At 34.2% G+C, this 22,353-nt stretch overlaps 1 protein-coding gene across 5 annotated transcripts in view; it reads right to left on the reverse strand.

Annotated features, from left to right (window-relative positions):
• Positions 1 to 22,353, reverse strand: part of LOC124357154 (YLP motif-containing protein 1-like) — a 101,053-nt gene that overhangs the window by 63,315 nt on the left and 15,385 nt on the right. For all 5 annotated transcript variants that reach the window (XM_046808658.1, XM_046808656.1, XM_046808660.1 and 2 more), the window contains 7 exons: positions 13,066 to 13,184; positions 11,849 to 11,876; positions 11,533 to 11,628; positions 9,692 to 9,802; positions 5,325 to 5,432; positions 4,022 to 4,339; positions 1,369 to 3,255 (listed from right to left, as the gene is read on the reverse strand). In XM_046808658.1, coding sequence (XP_046664614.1) covers positions 1,369 to 3,255; positions 4,022 to 4,339; positions 5,325 to 5,432; positions 9,692 to 9,802; positions 11,533 to 11,628; positions 11,849 to 11,876; positions 13,066 to 13,184 — 2,667 coding nt within the window. The remainder of the gene's footprint in view (positions 1 to 1,368; positions 3,256 to 4,021; positions 4,340 to 5,324; positions 5,433 to 9,691; positions 9,803 to 11,532; positions 11,629 to 11,848; positions 11,877 to 13,065; positions 13,185 to 22,353) is intronic.

Genomic DNA, 22,353 nt, shown 5'->3' on the forward strand with positions numbered 1-22,353 from the left:
GAACAGGGAATGGCCTTTCCCCAGGAAGTCCCTCATCAGCTTCATGACGACTTTGACGGTATGAACCTTTGCCACTACAAGAGTCATGACTCCCCGTGTAAACATGGAAGCGCAGCATGAGTCCCTCGGGTTCATTCAGGGAATAAATTTTGATCCCATATTTGTGGCGCTTGCCCTTTACGTACTGGCGGAAGACCAGTCTGCCACGCCACAGTACCATCTCTTCGTCGATTGTCAGTTCACGGTCGGGATAATAGATCTGTCGCATCTTACTGTTGAAATATTCAACAATATTTTGAATTTTAAAAGACCGGTTGTTAGCAGGTTCAGGGTGATCAGGGGTATCAACTCTTGAATAATGCAGACATCTTCAAAATGCCAAGAAATCGATCTCGAGACATGTACTCCTTGAACATAGGAAAGTTCAACAACCGATGAGTTTTCCAATAAATCGTTCAATCGATTCAATCTGACGTTGCCAGTCAACAGTAGAAGGCCTAAGAATGTTCTTAGTTCGGCCAACACTAAGTCCTTCCATTTGGTTATGGCGAGACGCGGGAGTAGTGGTGGGGCCACAAAATAGTTTTCCAGGGCATACAAGTTGGTTTGTCTAATAATATTCTCTAAAAACACGGTGTCAAGAAGGAGATTGAACCAGTCAATTGGTTTATTGTCACATGGAATGGGAACGAGCAAGCCAGGTTGACCAGTAAACGGCAGGTCACGTAAACCAGCCATGTCGCTGGCCGTGTCAGCCCACTGGGGGTGGGGATGCCGCCTTCACCGTCGCTAGAACTGTTCGAACTCGACTCATTGTCTTCATCAGATGAAAAATTATCGTCAATAACATTATCGTCTTCCTCCATTATGAGTACATACACTTACACAGTCAACAGACACTATAATCCACTCACACAATATCGCAAAGCATACACAACAAACGAAAATGGCGAACCGGGGACGAATCACACCAACTGACTCACTGAAACTGGCACACCTCGCTATGAGTGTTACAGCCTTCCCAGGCAACTGCTCAGCTCACACTGGGGCAATATGAAAGCAGCTGCTGTATGACGAGTTCGCTCGTCCACCGCCAGGCGCGCCAGGTTCGCATGACGAGCATGCTCGTCACCCGCAGTGAATGTGTTAATATTCAAATTCTACATACTTTGGCACACACAAATAAAAATAATAAGTGTATATTTTTATAGGGCATGTATATTTCATATCAGTTTAGAAAACCCCTTGCTAATCAACCAAAATGGGCTTGCCAGTATAAAGTTACTATATGGCCAGATGGAGGGTTTAAAAGAGAAAAACACATTTTTTTATTACTAAAATATTAAGATGACTTATTGTAATACTCACAGGTACTGGAAGTAATCCTGGACCACATGGAGTATCAAGTAATCCTTTATTTGGAGGTCTCCTTCCATCAAAATCTGCAGGTCTACCACCTGGTCCATCAAAGTCCATGGGAGGCCTTCCCCCAGGTCCCTCAAATTCTGGCTCATTAAAGGGAGGACCTCGATCACTGGGCCCATCAAATCTCCCTCCTCTACCAAACCGATCACCCTTCATTCCACCTCTTCCTCGCCCAAAAGGTTCAGGCCCTCCTCTAAAGTCACGATCCTCTGGCTCTTCAACATCTCCAAATCTTCCACCTCTTCCTCTCCTTCCACCTCGACCTCCTCTTCCTCCTCGGTTGTCAGATCCGCCAAATCTATCTCTACCTTTGGACCCTCTTTCATCATCTGGACCACCAAATTTATTTCCATAGTTTGAAAATGGATCTTCAATGTCTCTATTTTCATCTTCAAACTCATCTTGAAATCGTCCAGGAGGTCCATCAAACCTTCCTCCTGGGCCTGCAGGTCTCTCATAATTTCTTCCAGGTGGGTCATTCAATTTCCTATCAGGTCCCTCAAAGTTTCTACCTTGTGGACCATCAAAATTTCTTCCTGGTGGACCATCAAAGTTTCTTCCTGGTGGCCCATCAAATCTGCCAGAGGAACCATCAAAATTTCTTCCTGGTGGACCATCAAATCTGCCAGGAGGTCCATCAAATCTACCAGGAGGTCCATCGAATCTGCCAGGGGGTCCATCGAATCTACCAGGAGGTCCATCAAATCTGCCAGGTGGTCCATCAAATCGGCCAGGTGGTCCTTCAAATCTACCAGGAGGTCCATCAAATCTCCCTCCAGGACCTGGCGGTCCTTCATTACTAAACTTTCCAGAACGGCTTCCTTGGCCTTGTGGACCATCAAATCTATCCATTCCCCTTGGACCACGATCATCTGCATTTGGTCCTACATCATCATATCTTCCTCTACCTTGTGGGCCAGAATTGTAAGGGCCACCCTGAAATCTATCAGGAGGTCCTGATTTGTTTGAAGGACCACCGAATCTGTCATCTCCTTCATTATATTTATCATCAAACTCATCATTATTATCTGCAAAAGGATCATTTTCGTATTCATTGTCTTCATTATAATATTTTTCCCATTCTTTAAACTTGTCTTGTTTACTGAATCTGTTGTCTGCATTTTTATTAGATTGGCCATCTCCTGGTTTGAACCCAGGTGGGGCACGATCTGGGTCAAATCCATCCATCAGACCAGTTAGAGGCTGATTATTTGAATTGAAATTCTTTCTTGAATCATTTTTGTTATCAGGGCCAGGGAAATTATTGTTTGGAGGAAAATTTCCTGGAGGTTGACTGAAAGGAGGTCTATTTCCAAACTGTCCTCCAAAATTTCCTTGTCCAGGAGGTGGGAAATTTGGAGGTCCTTGTCCCATAAAAGGCGGGGGTCCACTGAATCCTGGTGGTCCAAAGTTGTTCGGTCCATAATTATTGTTAGGTCCACCTTGAAAACTATTAGGAGGGCCTCCTGGGCCTCCTTGAAAATTACTCTGTGGACCACCTGGGAAATTATTTTGTGGTCCACTTTGAAAGTTTCCTTGAAAACCAGGTGGTCCTGAAGTAAAGTTTCCTGGCCCTTGGTTCAAATCTTGTGCCGGGGGAGGAAAATTGAAGGGATGTTTGTCACCAGATGTGTGCATTAATGGCTCAGTAACTGGCACTTGATCAGGCTTCTTGCCTTTGTCATGGCTGTGTTTACTTGTGTCAGACTTTGTATCTTGATTATCCCCTGCTCCACTCAATAAATCCAGCCCAGGTATGCCTTTTGAAGATCCTCCTTGAAAACTTGGAGGAGGCTCATTTAATTTCGGGATTGTACTATGCTCTGTAACCTGAAACACCAAATTAATTGTCTTTTACACATTAAATTAAATAGAAGCAGTAAATTGTTTTAAAATCTATGGAAAACAAACAATTGTACTTGTTACAATAATAATAACGAATTTCAATTGTTACCTACCACTAGAAATTAATACTATAATAATTGTTAATGTTTAACTCTTTCGATCCCAGCCATTATTTCAAAAAAATACCCACCCAAAAATCACATTTTGTTTGTCTGAATTTATAAATATTTCACACAGTTTTGCATAACTATGTTAAAAAAGTATCCATTAATATGATATGATTAGATTAATTGCAAATACTACATTATGTTCTTCTGTTATAATATTAATTTTATTTCATCAAGTTAGTACCCTCTTTCAGGCACTCACTATAAGCTATCTTCTACATATTATTGGCAATTTAGAGGAATAACCATGAAATTTGCTTTTTCGCAGTATTTGTGCATCACTCTAAGGACTTGTATGTATGTATAGTCACTTATTAAAACAAGTTATTTATTCAAATGCCTTAAAACAATGAAACATACTGTTTGTCCTGTTATCTTTAATGAAATATTTTTAACTTTATTCAAGCTCCATCTACACTAAATAAGATAAATTATTTATGGCCAAAAGATGTAGATTAATCTTTTTTTAAACATTTTTGCCATAATCTTTTAAGAATTGTTGATTTTTTTATTATGTACATCATTATTACTCCTTATGCAATTAAACAAGATACAGAGAAGAAAACTGAAAATAAGAACTGTACCGTCACATCTGGAGGAACTGCACTGGTGTTGACCAGGTCAGGTGTGGAGCCAACCAATCCGGTAACTGGTGGGACTCCAAGAATGCCAGGGAACGTCCCGTATGCGGGATAAGCTGCAGAAGTAGTTGTCTGACCCGGAAACTGAGCGGCCCCAAATGCTGGGAATCCTGCTGGTGGCTGCATCACAGGCGGTGGGGGGTTGCTGAACGGTGGATAGTTAGGGAACAGCTGACTCGGAGCAGTTGTTGCTACTGTTGCCGGTTTGGTGTGTTCCTGGGTGGTTGAAGAAGTGTTTGTTGCTTCAGCAATCTGCGCAGCCTGAAATATCAGGATATAACGAAATATTAAAATAAATAAACAAGAATAGTTACAGGTTAATAATGTTGTGAAATATATACTGGTTGTCCCAAAAGGTCCTACACAAAACATAAAAAATTCCAAAGGTGCTGGTGCCGGTTGTCCCCCTCCACCTTAACTTTGGAGCAGTTGAGATTTTCAAACCTTCTTTGTAGATTAAGAGTGTACATAATTACAATAATAATGCTTGAGGACATTTTAGATGGATTTTAAAAGTAACGTCCTTTTCCCCTCAAATTGGTCAACCCAAAAACTTAAAATAGGATGACTTATACGTAATGCTCCAAATTAAAAATCTTGATGAGATCAAAGCCAACAACACCAAGTAAACCAGCTTCAGCTACTCCATTAAACAAAGATAAACTAAGATAGCATATGAACAAAGATAAAATTCCAACTTCAAGTTCATGCTATGTTGGACAGAATCAACTTTAGCAGAAGAGAAATTCAATCATTATCATCAATCTTATTTTATCAAAACCTTTATAATAAGGTATTACAGATTAGAGGTAACTATTACATTAATTTTTACTCCACTTAAAAAAATAGGGCTTGGTTAGGAGTAAGTAAAAATAATTAAGATACAGTATACCTTATCTTCTTTCTTATGTACGTGTGGCCGGTGTCCTGGCTATCTTCTAAGGTTAACTGATTCACACCTCGAACACATTTAAACAAAACATTGCTAACACAATTATATAAGGAGCTTCAGATATTTTAATCTTGCTTTGAAATACAGTTCAATACCTTTTCATTGAAGACGGCTTTCCACAGCGAAGCCGGTATATCTCAAGATTAGAATAGTGTAAGCAATATTTACCAGAAAACTTGGAACACAGTACTCTATGTATAATCAAGAAAAGAATATTAAATTTTATTTACAGTTCAGTATTAATAATCTAATTTATAACTAAAACTATAATAATCTGGTAATTAATTGACAAACCCTTTCTTCAGCCAGTTTCTGCTCTCTCTTTTTCCTCATCTGCTCTCTCCTCTGCACAAGCTGCTCTCTCCAGCTCTCCCATTTGGCTTCATACTCCTTATATTGTTCCTTTTGGGAAAATAGTAAGTTTTTGTTAATATATTCAAATAACACAACACACATATATTACATATGTTGATATACTGTATGTATATACTATATATTACTATATACTGTTTATTATTTTATATACATGTGTGTGTGTGTGTGTTTATATATATATATATATATATATATATATATATATATATATATATATATATATATTAATACAACTAAATTATTCATTGCATATTGGCTAAGCCATTGGAATACAAATAAATACAGGATGTTTCAAACAGGACTTACAACTTTGAAAATTCATATAAATTTATTCCAAAAAAGTTACAGTGCTGGTTTTAATGTTGTTTAAAATGAAAACAAATCAAATTTTTTTACCTTAAGGGGAGCCAGTCGCGAAGGCTCCTCCCATGCTATTTATATGGAGAAACATAACGACACATAGGTACCGTTTAACTGAAAAGTATTAAAGATACAGACTTGAAATTTTTGGTGGGTGATTGTTATTACTTAAGGCATAATTTCATGCAATTTGAGTGTTATTGCATAAATTGTTCAAATTATAAAACAAAACTAAACATTGCTTAAAAAATGAATGACCGGTGAAAAAGTTAATTTTTTTTTTATTATAGCCTATATTGGTTAAAATCTAACAAAAATACATGGCATTACTCACCATATAATGGAGAAGGTATGTACAAAATTTGAAGATGATACGTTGAATAGATTTTGAAATAATGGTACCTAAGTTTAAAAAAACACAGGTTTCGGGAAATTGAGTTTAAAGTAAAAAAATCTAAACACTACTTCTAAAATCCACCAGGATAGTAATCAGCACTTTCACTCTTTTCTCGTTTCTTCTTAAAATGCCTCCTTCTTACTCTCTTCTTCTTGTTTTCCTCTCTTACTTCTATATTGGCTCTTTTTATCCTTTCGCTAGCAGTGTTCCGTAGGCCTTCGACCATAAACTTTCCGGGTTGAAACACCAGGAGTTTGAGGACATTAGTTTTGGCTATGGATCCCTCATTGAAGCACATGACAGCATCAGTTGCACATAATTTAATTACATTTAGTCCTACAAAAACAGTTTTTGGCAATCTGTACCAAATAACACCATTCAGACTCTCGTTCGGGTTCTGAGTTTTCCCGTGTAAGCACCGTTTCAAAAGATTTGGATTTGACAAATCTCTAAAAACAGGTTTGATCAAATCCATGACAGCTTCTGGCAAAGAGTGTGGCTGTAGGCTTCTACTGTTTGTTTCTGCTTATTGTACTGACACCATATTTCGCTATCATTAGGACACAGCTGGTGCTGAGGCTTCTCGTCAGAAGACAATTTATGGTAAAACGTGGCCCATATCACTTTTTGCATAGCCTCAACGCTTTCTGTATTTTTCCTAATGGCAAGGCCATAGTACCTTTGCAACTGGTCTATCTCTTCATCTGTTAGTCTTCCTTTTCCTGCCAATAACTTACCATCACTCAATTTCACGCATTATTTTCATTCAACTTCCGCAATCTGGTGCCTACACGTTTCTGTACATGACAAACACATTATAACTTACATATACTAACATTATCACCATATGGCTTACTCTCCAGAACCTTTGCAAAACCCTTTGAGTCACCATCACCCAGGTATTGGGTGTAGCGTAGGCCTAGCTTCACTCCTAACGCAGGCCAGTCTTAGAGCGAGCTTCAAAATTGAGTGTAAGGGTTTACTAACAATTTTTTAAATCAATAACGAAATATAATAACTATAAAGTGTTATATATATTCTTAATCTAGAAGAAACATTGAATTAAAAAATATGATTTTTAAAATATCAATTTTTTTATATATTTTCGTGACTGGCTCCCCTTAACCCATTGCGGATTGTGAAAACGGCGCGCGCGCGGGCCTTAGAGTACGAATTAATCCGTATTACAACGCAGCACCCGCAGTGGTTGCACGCCTACCTGCCTGCTTAGCGCGCTCGCTAATTATACATGTTTTGTTTGTTTATGTTGTTATTTATGTTATATAAACATTATACAGATCATATTAAACAAGTATATTATACTAAAAAAATGTAAAAATACAGGTACGTAACATTTTTACTAACGTTTTTTGCGTGTTGTAGCTGCTTGATGTAGGACGGATCAAATGTTTTACACGATAAAAAAATGTTGTAATAAAACTGTCACTTCAAGAAACAACTAATCTAATATATACAAAATATTTACACTGTATTGAGACTGTCTTTTGTCTTAGTAGTGGATTTTAGTGTGATAGCCCGCTCGTCACTGTCAACATTAGTATCCGCGTAATTATGAAAACGTGGACAAATACGCGTGATAGAACCGTCTACATCCTCAATAACACTATCGATATCACTTTCATCACTTACAATTTCTAATAATAGTCTATCTAATTCAGATGATCGTAAATTGTCACCCATTTTATTTACGTACACGCACACGAGGCAAAGGAAAATCGAACGCCACGACTGTACGCCTTAGACAAACTATTTGTCGCAAATAATAACGTTATTGACCGATAACGAGGGGAGTATTTGTGGACGAGTACCAGAGATAAGATAGGAAGCCAGTCCAGGAAAACAGACTATAAATATCTCCGAGGCTTATAACAGCGATAAGCGTTCAAATCAAATGAGTCATCCGTACCACGTCATCCGCGTGAGGGTCACGTCATTGTGCTTTTGGTCTACGCCTCGCTCCGCGTCACCCTCACGTCGTTGATCCGCAATGGGTTAAACTAAAGATGTTTTACGTAGCTATCCTCATCAATCTGTGGTATCAAAACATGTTGCAACACATCCAGGTATTCACATGCTCAACTCACAAAACACGTTCAGCTTAGGGCTACCATGAGCATGTTGCAATGTTTCATGTGGATTTTCACTAAATCGTACATTTATGGGTTAACCTTGCCACTTAAGTGAAAAGTTGACTCATCAGAAAAGATTATGTTGTCCAAGAAATGTTTATCATTATCCAATAGATTTTACATATCCGCACAGAAGTTCTTTCTGCAATCTTATCAATCTCTTTAATTGTTTGTATAAGCGATAATCTGTACCGTTTCAAATGCAAACGATTTTTCAACACACACCAAGCAGTCGATGTTAGACTTGCAGCTCACAAGATGCATTCTGGGTCAATTTTGTAGGGCTGTTGACAAAATTTTGTCTCACTTGCTCAATGACTTTGTCAGATGTGCTTGGACAACCCGATTTATGATTTACTGAGTACTCCATTTCTGAAAAATATTTATGCCACTCATAAATTGTAGAAGGATCTTTAGCATACTTGGTATGAAAATTACGTTGGAACTGTTGTCGCTGACTTTGATATGCTAGCACGCTCAGGTCCAGTAAAGGCAGTTATCTTTAACGTAACTCATGCAGTCAAAATTAGATGTTTCTCTTGAAAACAACACTAAAACCAGCACGTACCTTTTTTGAATAAATTTACATGAATTTTCAAAGTTTAAAGTCCTTTTTGAAAAACCCAGTAGATAAATCACTGATGCAATGTAAATAGGTTTCATTTAGGTTTACGTACCAAAACAGCTATTAATATTACAAACTATAAAATAGGAATTTGGTATTTGCATTCTATTAATGGTCATAGTTAACTAATTAAGCATGTACACAATGCTGATAGTGATAACATTATTTTACTCGTCAATATATTAGTTCGTAAAGCTTTGACTTCGTATTTTGTCAGTCTGTGATTGAAAAATCTCTAAGTGAGCTATCCGCACATGAAAGACATCAGGTCAGGAAAGCTGCATGTTCCAAGGAGCTGCTCTCAAACATGGCAGTTAGCCTTGGAGTTACAGGTTCGATTCCTGCAACTGATGTTAGGGATTTTTGTGGACTGGTGTACTCTTATGAGAGTCACTGGTCTGTGGTAAAGCCGGTGGGTGGGCCAACCTTAAATTAATGGTGATTGGCTTGAATGGAAGTTGACAGGATCAGTGATTTTTTAAATATAAGTGTACCAGACCCAAAATCCTCGTTTTGCATTTTTGTCTTCACTATTAAAAAAACCACTTAATTTATGTTTATTTTATGCTCTAAGAGACATTTATTATTGAATCATGACCATAACAATAGCCTTTAAGAGTTTAAAAAACCATACATACATATTGTATGGTATGGTGTGGGATTTTCAGCTCATCATTTTATATGGGGTTAAGAGGATAAACTCATTGTATAACATCACACCTACTTGTGGTATTGAATACATAACTGTACACACCTTATCTGGATGGTTGATATTTTGCTCCTTCCACTTCATGAATTGACTTTCCCAGTTCTTAAATTGTTCATCAAAGGCTTTTTCAGCTTCTGTCATTTCTTCAAGCGTTTCCTGAATAACCATTTAGTATTAAAATATGAATGTAGTCTGCACTAATAAAAATTAATTACTATCATGAACAATGTCACAAACTAAATCTTGAGCTAAATCAATAATATAACTACTAAACCTAAACTATCCTATTGATTAAAAATAAAAACTAATTATAATCAAGAATCTAAATATAAATATTAATTTATATTATTAAATTAATAGAATATAATATTTAAAAATAATTATTTTTGCTTAATTTATGATATATTAATATATAATCATATATTAAGCATTTAGTTTCCAATAAGAAGAAGCTGGTAAAATGTAATATTATTTTTGTTTAAAAAAACCATTAAACTATAGAATGGGTTCTCCAGGAACCAATTGTATATTTCATTGAAATTCATCAAAAGAGTAACCATTTATAAAAAAAACGATGACAGTCACTTCCAAGTGTCCATGAAGACAGTGTTGTAGAGTTTGTTTGAAAATTGCTTGAGTAAGGTTTTGTTTATGTTTTGAGTTTCGTTTTAGTAATTATTGTTATATTACACATGATTTTGCATCGTTTTAAATCGCTTTTATCATCAAAGTATTGAAGTTTTGAAAAGAATTAAAAAAGCCTTTTATGGTGAAAAATAAACTTTAACAGAATATTTTCCAAAACCCTGTGCTTTTTAGCAAAACAAATCTCTAGCGCTTGAATAATTTTAGTAATTATGTTCATTGTACAATATTAGGTTGTTTTTAAATGTTCTCTATCATAAAAGTATTAAAATCATTTTTATTTCCTTAGAAAAGTTGCTGTCAAAAGTGATTTTTTATTTTTTTTATTATATAAACATCTTCTTGTTATATATTTTCTATGGAAAGTTATTTTACCTTTCAAACTAATTAAAAAGAAGCTTTCAATGATCAAAAATAAATTTTAAGTGAATTTTTTCTGAAACCTTGCGTTTTAGTATAAATAATATCTAGCAATTAACTATTTATAAAAAGTTTTTTATTGGTACAATGTTAGGTTATTGTACATTATTTTGGGTTGTTTTAAATTCTTTTAATTATGAAAGTATTTAAATTTCAAAATAAAGTTTTGTTATTTTAGTTATTTCACCTCAAACTTGATTTTTATTTTGTTTCCGTGGAAATGTTGCTGTTTAAAGTGATTTTTTAATTAAAAAAACTATATACAAATTTAAATGTTGAATAGTTTCTGATACATACTTTATTTACCTTTTAGAAAAAGTAAAAAGGAGCTTGTTATGATCAAAAATAAATTTTATGTAAATATTTTTCTAAAACCTTGCGTTTTCGTCAAAAACCCTCTGGCACTTTTCGCATAGTCACACAAAAAATAACTCAGAAATTTTCAACATCGATTTGATTTTATCTTTGGCACTAAAAGAGTTAATACTAAATAATACACACACTTTCATTTTAAATTGTCTTTTAGTACTTATATATACTGGAAAAAAACAACCACCAACAAACCTAAACAAAAAAGGTACTGACACAGTTTCAAGTGAAATGAGAATTAAAAATTATTCTCCTGTTGCTTACCAAAACAACAAAAAAAGGCACAAACAAATTGCCAACTAGTTTTATGTGTTGTTTTATTTTTAAACAGTGATTCACAACACATTTAAACAAAATTATTTGTAACAAGAAAATCCTACAGACTTCCTTTTACTCAGTTTCCACCCCCTTCCCGAATTAGAAAGGGTCAACTTAAACAATACTTCATATACCTTTATTTCTTTCTTCGCCTTCTTCGTTGCCTGCAGTGGACTAGCAGCACCCACCTCAGCTTTGCCTGCATCAAAGGCTCGTTTGTTGTTTTTATCCTAAAAAAAAGTTACAGTTATAACTCAAACCAGATTTAAGGATAACATTTATAAATTATAGTTCAATCTCCCAATCAATTATATGGGTTTTGTGTGTTAACATAGTAAAACAATTTAGAGATTTGATTGGCAAAAATGATAAATCCTTTAGACATAATTCCTTATTACAACAGTAACTGTTAAAACTAATGTGTTTTTTACTATACAAAATGTTGCTCACCTGTGCTGGTAATGCAGTTTCTACTCCACTGGAACAAAAAATCAATGAATTAAAACAAATGCTCACAAAAATGGTTATTATAAAAATTGAATATACAAGGGTTGAACAGAAACTAAATTCAGCTTTAACTACTTTTAACAATGTTCATTTCCTAAACTATAATGAAAAGTTTTTCAATGCCTTCTTACGGAATTCTGCTGCCATATGACAAGGGTTTAGCATGTCAAAAATTAATTAAATTAAGACACTAAAATGTTTGATTTTAATAATTACTTTAACAAACATTTCTGGGGCTTCTACAGTTTCACATTACTCAATGGGACTTTTATTCTTCAGAATAGGGTTTGGAGGATTATCCAGGGATATGCTCCAAAGATACAGTTGTAGAGAACTGTTGCAATCAAATGATAGTTCAACACTTACGTCTCTACTGATATATCAGTCATTATTAATTGTGAATAAAAATAAACTCACTTTCCTTCCAAGTATTTTAAATCACGTTTAAAATACTTGGCAAGAACAATTTAACTGTAGACCATCTAAATTTGTCAATTTTATGCAACGTCATACGTCGTTCGGAAAGTACATTGCCAAATGTTTAAAGACAGAAGGATGACCCGAGAAGCATTGTGTAGCTACATTCAGTGCGTTTCTGGCCATGTCATAGTGTCATAGCTACACCATTCTAAAGGCTATACTCTAGTGTACACAATGGCCATTACAATCAACTCTCCCACCAAATGAGAAGTACGTAGTGTATTTAATTTGTGTCAGTAATAAAATGCAATGACATCATCCATCACCAATGATAAACTTAAACAAAAACAAATTAAAGAGTTCCACATAATTTTGTTGTTAACTTATAATGTACACAAAAGTGTTACGGTATCACGTGTGAGCAATATACAGTAATATGCTAAGGCGACCTATGTGGGCAAACCACCTGTTTTTAGTGTATCGTTGGAGATGTGTCGTGATATATCTTGTAAATTGAGACACTATATGCTTGTACAGAATGATCAGAAAACCTAGCCACTGCCACATTTAAACACTATAGAAAGGGACATTTTGGGAATGTATCCAGGTCAATAAAACTAGCAGGTCAAAGGGTTAACCATCACAAAAATTCATGGATTTGTTGGTGAGGGACCAATATTCTTACTGAATAACGGCACAACACTACTTGCTATGTTTCAATCAGTTTGTGCATTCCTCACCTCTTGTCCACGCCGATTCCTGGCAGTGGAGGGTTGCTGCTGGGTGGCAAACCTGTGGCAGGTAGTGGAGCAACTCCAGCAGTGGTAGGCATACCCCCCATGGCCATCATCGCCTGGTACTGCAATACACACACCGTTGCATCTTACTGTGTACTTAATAATGCATTAGAATAATTAATGGAAACACCCCTAGAAACTTTGCTAGTTTGCTCTGATTTATACAGTCACATTTTCACTGGTTTTCCAATGTAAACACTGATGTAACTACTTCCATATTAAATGATAATAAGAAATTCTATAGTCACCAAACATTTATGAAAACTGTATATCATACTTAGTTACTAAGTGCAAGATATATTTCCCCCAAGCAAATATGTAATTTATATTATGAACACATTTATCTAAACACACAAAATAATTCAATAATAATGAATTGAACTTATGATATGTTGAAATTAATCTGAAAGTTCACAAAACCAACAGTATCACAATATTCTGTAGTTTTTTCCATGTAGTTTTGGAGATAGTAGTTATACTTTTAACCACTGGATGTCATTTTAAAAATAAAAATCCTTCCTGAATTTGGCTCACAAAAAAACATTGTGAAGCTTCTTCACTTTTTTCCTCTGAAAAGCATAGACATTGACAACATACAAACCTTTTTCTATCATTCTAAAAATTCTGTTACGAATCACAATTCCAAGTTTAATATATTTTAAATTATGTCTTATACCAATTTTTTATATACAAACTTCCCAAAAATTAGGTCTACAATAAAAAGTTAAAAGAGTTTTAATTTTCTCAGTGGTCAAGCAAGCTACAACCTAAATCCAAGTTTCTAGCTTATCAGGACATGCCTTATTTGGGATATCACCGTATCAGTTACCATAACCATCTTTATAACATTCTTAAGTCTTTCCTTTAATCTGCTATCTGTATTTTGACACTCACATTTTTAGATGTAAGTAGCACAACAGATGTTTCAACTTTAGTTTCATCTAAGGTTTCCTGAGCACACTGCAATGAAATATTACTAACACGATTCAAATCTTGAGCTATTTCAGACTCGCTGTGGAGAGTCAGTAATGCAAATCCAATTATAAAGGAAGTTGAGGAGAGCTGAGTTTCATTGTGACTGATTCAAGCTCTAACAATGTAGGCACCAAAAACATCACAATATAGATAAAACAGCCATAGTATAATACATTCATAAACTAAAGATAAACAGAATTCAATAAACTAAAAGTACTTCTATGATTTATCCTATTAACCAAAGATATGAAGATATCTTAAAAGTAATCCAGCTTCACAATACAGAATAGCTAGCAGCTCATGTACAAGCAGATGTGCATTTTACAGGCTCTGTCAGTTTTAAATTTTTAACATCTATTGACGGAAGATCCTCCGCAGTGAGGTAAAATATGTCAAGATTTTAATAGTGTTAGTAATGTTTCAACGCAGTGTAAACCAGAAAACAGGTTATAGTCATGACTGTTTAGTAATATAGTCACATAAGAATAAAAACTAAAATATAACAGGCTAAAATATAAACTGTAACATGAACTAAACTAAAATATAAAAATATATCATATAAATGCATTAGGATATACTCTGTAATTCTTGTAATGTGTAATCAGACTATATAGTTTAATTAAATCAACTAAATATTTGTGTCTTAACAACCACTATGTTTTATTTGTAATTGTATTCTTATTTAATAATAATCTTAGTTAATAACTTGTTCAACTGATAAAATTGCTCACTATGACTCAATTTTTCAACAGATTAAGCAATCTTTAGATTATTTATTCTAATTAAATATTTAAATTACATGGTAATTTAAGAAACAGATAGTATTAACGTATGCTTTCAAATAACAGTAAAAAGAACACTTTACATGTTAAACATAGAGACAGAAACAATGGAGGGCTGTGAACCAGAATGACTTATCTTTTATTGATCAATTTAATTTGAAACTATATTTTTAGCACATTTACAGATGCTCCAGTTTTTTGTTATTATATGTTTAACTTTTAGGATGATGGAGATGCACATTTCAACTAGTTTTCAGCCAAAGGTCATAAAAACTCAAAAAAAGAATTTCTTTAGTAGTTTAGCTTACCAATGGCCTTTCAACTTTGTTTTAAACCACCACTTGCAATCACTTTTCATATTCAAATTAAATAGTTTAACTCTGTATAAAATTACACAAAATATTATACAAGACTAAATATTAGTATACAGCTAGATTTTTACCTTAAAAACATTGTGTTTTTTCTTAAAATTTACAGGAGTAGTGATGTATACAGGGTGATTCATGAAGTTTTCCCCCCACTTCTACAGCACATTGTACTAGTAAAAATAATGAAAAAATTTTATATAAACATAGGTCCGAAAACGCTTTGTTAGCGAGTTACAGCTAGCGAAAGATTTCGCCTGAATTCCTGGGTAAAGAGTAAAATACTAGCCATACTGAACTTTTGGAAAGGTTAATTAAGTAAGAAATATCTTGGATTCTTATGTATTTTTACCTGATAAAGCTAATAAAATAGGTTTCAGAACTGTACCTGTAGTAGTTTTTGAGGGATTCAGGGTTAAATGCAAAAAATTGGGGCACGAAACAATGTTTTTTTAAGTTTGATGTACAATAACTTTGTTAAATTGGTAATAAATACATAAAATCAACAAACATTAATTGTAGAGAATTTAATTCTGAGAAAATTGATATAATCAAAGTCTAAAATAAAACAGAAATAAGTACCAAAAAATCGATTTTATTCAGTATAATACATTACTAGTTTTAAGCAAAATTAATCAGGTTGGGCCAACCGTACGCATCTTTTTATAATAGATGTTCGAAAATGAGGCCATCATTATCAATACATTTTGCAGCACGTTTGTGTATTGCTTTTGTTGCGTTTCTTAATTTTTCAGGACTTCCCTGTATCTGCACAGCCGAATCCATAATACAGGCAATTAATTCATCACGAGAATTCACTTTTGTCTTGTATACAATGTCTTTCATCCATCCCCAGATGCAATAATCCAATGGAGATAGATCTGGTGATCTTGGTGGCCAAGGGTGAGGCCCTCCACGACCAATCCAGTGTCCAGGAAATTGATGATTTAAGTAAGCAGAAACGGCATGTGAAAAGTGGGGAGGTGCTCCGTCATGCTGGAAGTACAAATTTTGTCTGAGATGTAAAGGAACATTCTCTAACAGCTGCGGCAACTCTTCTTGAAGGAAATGCAAATAGAACTCAGCATTTAGGCGTCCAGGTAATATGAAAGGTCCAATCAGCCGATTGTGCAAAAGGCCACACCAGACATTGACGCTAAATCGGTGTTGAAAGTTCTGTTCCACTACCTCATGTGGATTTTCTTCTGCCCATGAGTGTTCATTGTGCAAGTTATTGACACCATCCCGAGTGAATTGTGCCTCATCCGTAAACAAAATACGCTTGTACAGTTGATTATTAATATTCAAAAAGTTGCAAAACTCCAAGCGAAGCGGACCATCCCCTAGCTGTAGATGTTGAACCTTTTGTTTATGAAACGGATAAAATTTGTTTCGATTAAGTGACCTCCACACCGTTGACTGCGAAACTCCTATCCGCCTAGAAATACGTCGTGTACTTACACCTGGACTGCGATGAACAGCATTAATAACAATATCATCATCAAGTTGGACAGCTCGTTCATAATTGGTTCTAGTACTTGGTAGTGATCCTGTTTCCCGAAGAGCACGAAAAGTTCCTGAAATTGTTTTGGTATCTGGAATCCTCCTATTAGGGTAACGTAGTTCATATTCTTCTACAGCAGCTCTAGCATTACCATTACAGTAACCCAAAATAAAAACCATATCAGCGTATTCCTCTGATGTAAATAAGTAAGGCATTTTTTCGCTGAATAAACAATCGAATTATAACTCACAGAAATATTGCATTTAATAACACGATTCACAGAACCCGATCTCCTGCTGTAGCTTGCAAAACACCACTAATACACAGTTCTAACGTAACAGTACAGAATACCATTGTTGATCAGCTGTTATTCGTGCGTTACCAACTTAGAAATTAATAAAACAAAAAACTGCATTTCGATGGTTAGTAAACAATAATGGGAAAATGTTTGCTTCATTTATTTTCGAACATTTGATGTAAATTTTTATTTAAAAAAAAATACAACGTAATAAAACATGATATTTTTATTTACAAACAAATTTATTTAACAGTTAATCTTGTTTTCTCAATTTATCTCATCATTAAGGAACAAACATTTTGTTTTTGTTTTATTTTAACTAAATACCGTACGGTATTTCTTTACAGCTAGTAATGTATTATACTGAATAAAATCGATTTTTTTGGTACTTATTTCTGTTTTATTTTAGACTTTGATTATATCAATTTTCTCAGAATTAAATTCTCTACAATTAATGTTTGTTGATTTTATGTATTTATTACCAATTTAACAAAGTTATTGTACATCAAACTTAAAAAAACATTGTTTCGTGCCCCAATTTTTTGCATTTAACCCTGAATCCCTCAAAAACTACTACAGGTACAGTTCTGAAACCTATTTTATTAGCTTTATCAGGTAAAAATACATAAGAATCCACAATATTTCTTACTTAATTAACCTTTCCAAAAGTTCAGTATGGCTTTATTTTACTCTTTACCCAGGAATTCAGGCGAAATCTTTCGCTAGCTGTAACTCGCTAACGAAGCGTTTTCGGACCTATGTTTATATAACATTTTTTCATTATTTTTACTAGTACAATGTGCTGTAGAAGTGGGGGGAAAACTTCATGAATCACCCTGTATATACAAGGTGTTTGAAAAGTTTGGGTACGGCTTAATATTTTACAAACCATAGCAGATAACATATATAAACTTTGCACAGTGTCATATGGCTATGTAAACTATTTTTCCTTGCTATTACCATGACATGCCAACCATGGGGGGACAGCCCACAAAGGAAAACATGGAAATCTTAAATAAAAGCATGGGTCGAGTGATACCTCATTTGAAAGAGCTCACTTAGTGTAAAATAGAAAAATAATTCAGAAGAAAACAAGAAAAATCAATAAAACCAACAAAATACTACCTAATCCTAATACTACAGAAATTCAGAAATATAAACGTGTACCATTCAATACTAAATTAAACAAAGCTGTTCGAAAAACCTTTCAAAATTCTCCATCAGTCACCAAACAAGAAATAATACATTTAAACTTATTGAAAACAAAGTGAACCAAAATGATGACAAACAGGAATTATACAAACGATCTGGAGTATAAAAAATTAACTGAAGTGACTGTGAAAGCTATTATATTGGACAAACTGGAAGAAATTTTAATAAAAGGTTTAAAGAACACATACAACCTTTGAAAACAAATAACATGTCTACAATAAAATCAAATTTTGCTGAACACTTATTGGAGACTGACCATAACTACACAAATATTAAAAAGAACATGGACATTTTAGATATCGAAAGGAAAGGAGAGAAATTAAATACAAAAAAAGAATTACATATTTATCTAAATTATAATAAAGATCCTCATAACATTTTAAATAGTAATCTGAAAAATAAGACAAATCCAATTTTTGAAAAAATTAAAATATTAAATACAGATTACTAATAAGAAAATTACAACTGTGTCATTTAAATTTAACATATGTTTAAAAGATCCACATGTGTATATCTAATTGTTTATTATTTATTTAGAGGTTAATATACACTGATGATGGTTAAAAACCGAAACACGTGTAGCCTATGTAATAAAAATATTTTTAAAAGGGTTTTAGTTACTTTCACTACATTAATATATATATATATATATATATATATATATATGGATCACCATTTACATTTGGCATAATCCCGAATAGTGGTATAACTAGGAAGTGAAGGAGGAGGTATAGTACGAGAAACAGCACCGATCAACTACTAAGAGACACAAACAAACGGGACAATAGAGTAGCTGATGTTAGCAACATGTTCATAAAAGAGACTAAAAATATGTGAATTGTAATATAAAAAACCATGTATTCACCACCAGAAGCCTAATTTGTTAAGAACAAAAACTACATTGTGCGCTGGTATACTGAACACTACCCGCATCTTTTTTAAATGTCATTATCTTCCACAATACAGTGTAGTTGGCTTTTATTACTTTGATCTTAAAAGATAATCACTTTGATCTTAAAAGATAATCACTTTGATGGCTTAATTACCAAAAATGTATTTCTTGAAAACGAACAGGAATGTTGGAAGTTATATTAACCCATTGCGGATCTCTGACGAGCTGTGCTCGTCACGCAGCGGCCGGACCTAACAGCACGATGACGAGCTCAGGTACCAAGCGACTTTGAGGTTAGTGACACAGAACTGAACGACGCAGACGTACATGTTGGTGGGTTTAGTCAAGACAATGGCCCGGATTTTGTAATCGCTTCACCCGAGCCGCTTTATTTAGACTATGATTCAGACATCATCCCTGCCACCGCAGAACCTTGCTCGCGTGTTATCGTTCATACATCACGGATACCCCAGCAGACCCATGTTCCATCTGAACAAATACCTTCACAGCTGAATTTTCCACCTACATCACGTTACCCTAGATAATGGAAAACTAGCGAAATCTAAGAGCTTGAAAAATAAAAATAATATGAGCTTGAAAATATTACAATAGTTCATAAACAATACATTGTATTTAATTATTTCGTTTTAAGAATATAGACAGAGATATTTTTATAAACCGGAATCCAGTTTAACGTAGATATGAAGTGAGTATACAATAGCGAGCGATACGATGTGGCGCACCATTGCTGTTTGTTCGGCCGCTGACCGTAAATTAATTCGTGCCTGCTGGTGCCCACGCGCCATGAAACAATACGATTCGCAATGGGTTAAACTAGTAACAAAAGTATAAAGACTAAAAACGAGAAAATCTACAAATGCGTTGGGGAATAAAGAACTTGTTTATAGATTTTTTTTCTTTTATAGAGGGAACGAGGCAAGAGTCCGCATGTAGTCTTGAAAGAACGTTTGCACCACCCTTACTTAAGATTTAACCCCTCAGAATTGATAAAGAATAGATTTTGTTACCACCCACATCAACCACATTGTTTCTAATAAAGAGGTTGGCTGTAATCAAAATGTTCAATTTTAGCACAACTCTCTCTAGATGCTGATATGAACTGAGGTCAAAAAGGCAAGAAATCCAATGATGACAAGAACGAGTCCCCACAGTAGAACCCAAGTAGAGTAAAAAATCCATTAAGTTAACAAACCTCTAAATTTGAGTAATCGATTCCATTATAAATAATTACATACACACCAAATACTAGCTCAAGAGACATATTCAATGTTTCATACCTTCCTCGCTACAATGGTAGAGTTCCAGAAGAATGAAAGCATAAATAAATTGTAATATAGTCTTGCCCAATTAGCTTTGACATTGCAACCTCATGTCGTCAAGACTGGAAGAGGGCACCTTTCCAGAGGACTAATTATCTCCCATGGATCCACCACTAGATTTCCCCGATCCAAACACAAACAGCTCTGATGAAGAAATAATAAACTAATAATTCTGATACGGTTCCGAAAGTTACCTAACTATAACACAAGCCTAGACAATCTACATACACTTCTATCCGGCCTACTCAACACGATAGCCGCACCACGGTTCCCGACACAACCTCCGCTCTCCGCTTGCTAATCTAGGCAGGAATGATCCTACCAGAACCTGTCCAGTTGAATTCCAGATAATGTTAAATGGCCCATGTGTTCGTGGCTACTGATAAATTACACACCAAATTCAAATCTATAGTGGCAGTGGCTGCAACATTACAACGGTTTTGCAATAATCGTTTCTTACAAAGAGATTGCTTACCTTAGGGATCTGTTACCCAATATAATTTTTGCCAATGGATTCAGAAAATACTAACATTATGTCTGCGCAACAACAAAGCATTAGCTTTGGAAATCATTGGTTTCTTACCTGTTTGACTTTGTTCCTATTTTTAGCTTGCAAGTGTTATGAGAATAGATTTAAATTGTACATCCCTCTACTTAGGACAGAATTTATTAATTATCAACAGTTAAACCAATTTACATTCAAATAATTACGACAAAAGAAAAACAACCAACCTGGTACTACACAACAGTATGCAAAACCTATAAAATAAAACATTCATGCAGCAATATTATAATACATTCTAACTAAATGCAATCATATTTTCTGTCTTGTTAAGTAAAAGGTTGTATGTACACACTGTTCAAAAATGAGAAAAGTTAATTCGAAAATTCGTCCTGGTTTCTAAACTTGTAAAACAAAACAAAATTTTGTTAAGTTTTGGTAATTCCTAGACCAACTTTTAAATTGTTGTCATGCAATTATTAAAAATGTTACAGTGATTAGTTTTTTTTTTTTTTTTTTTTTTTTATTGTAAAAAGATTTGTAGATACTTCATTTATATTATGAATCAGACACCCTGTCAAACACTGTAACCTCAACAGAAGATTTAGCATGTAAACTGCTAAATAAATACAAGGGGCGCAGTTGCAGCTACTGTGACAAACAACGTATTTACAAGAAGCACATACCAGGTCTAAACAATGGAGAGCTGTATCTATATACTATACAGCATGAATGCTGTAACTGCATTATAAGCAATGCAGTTATTTTTTTGAATAAAGCACAAATGGCAATTTTACATTGTAATCCACTTGTTTTTGAGCACATAAGACACACTCTTTTATAAACATCTTAGGAACAATTGGAGATACAGTGTTTTTGAACTCACATTTGAAAAAGCAGGTTATCCATACTGCAAAATATAAAATATGAAACTTGTACATCAGCGTTTTATCTTAGCAGGACAGCATTGCAGTGAAATCGAATTAATTATTAAGACTTAATTAAACAATACCACAGAATTTCAGCAATAAATGAGCCTAAGTTTCAACATCCTGTTCAATAATTAAATAATTATGAATGGAATACTAAATCTCTTATAGCTCTATTTAATTTAGATTTGTTAAGAGTAATTATAGAATTAATCTGTTACATATGTTCGACTAGAATATGATTTAAGTCATTTTTCCTTTCAATAGGTGAAACCTGTATATTACAAAATTTAAATAACTCGATGTTTAACCTCAGACTATGTATTTAAAGCATGCAACCATCCAAAGTATATGTAAAACAAAAAAAAATAACTATTTTAGTTCCTTACTTTTTACATAGTTCATTACTTCATGATATCAGATCCTCAGCCA

Source organism: Homalodisca vitripennis, chromosome 3 (genome assembly GCF_021130785.1).
Source record: "Homalodisca vitripennis isolate AUS2020 chromosome 3, UT_GWSS_2.1, whole genome shotgun sequence".
NCBI lineage: Eukaryota > Metazoa > Arthropoda > Insecta > Hemiptera > Cicadellidae > Homalodisca > Homalodisca vitripennis.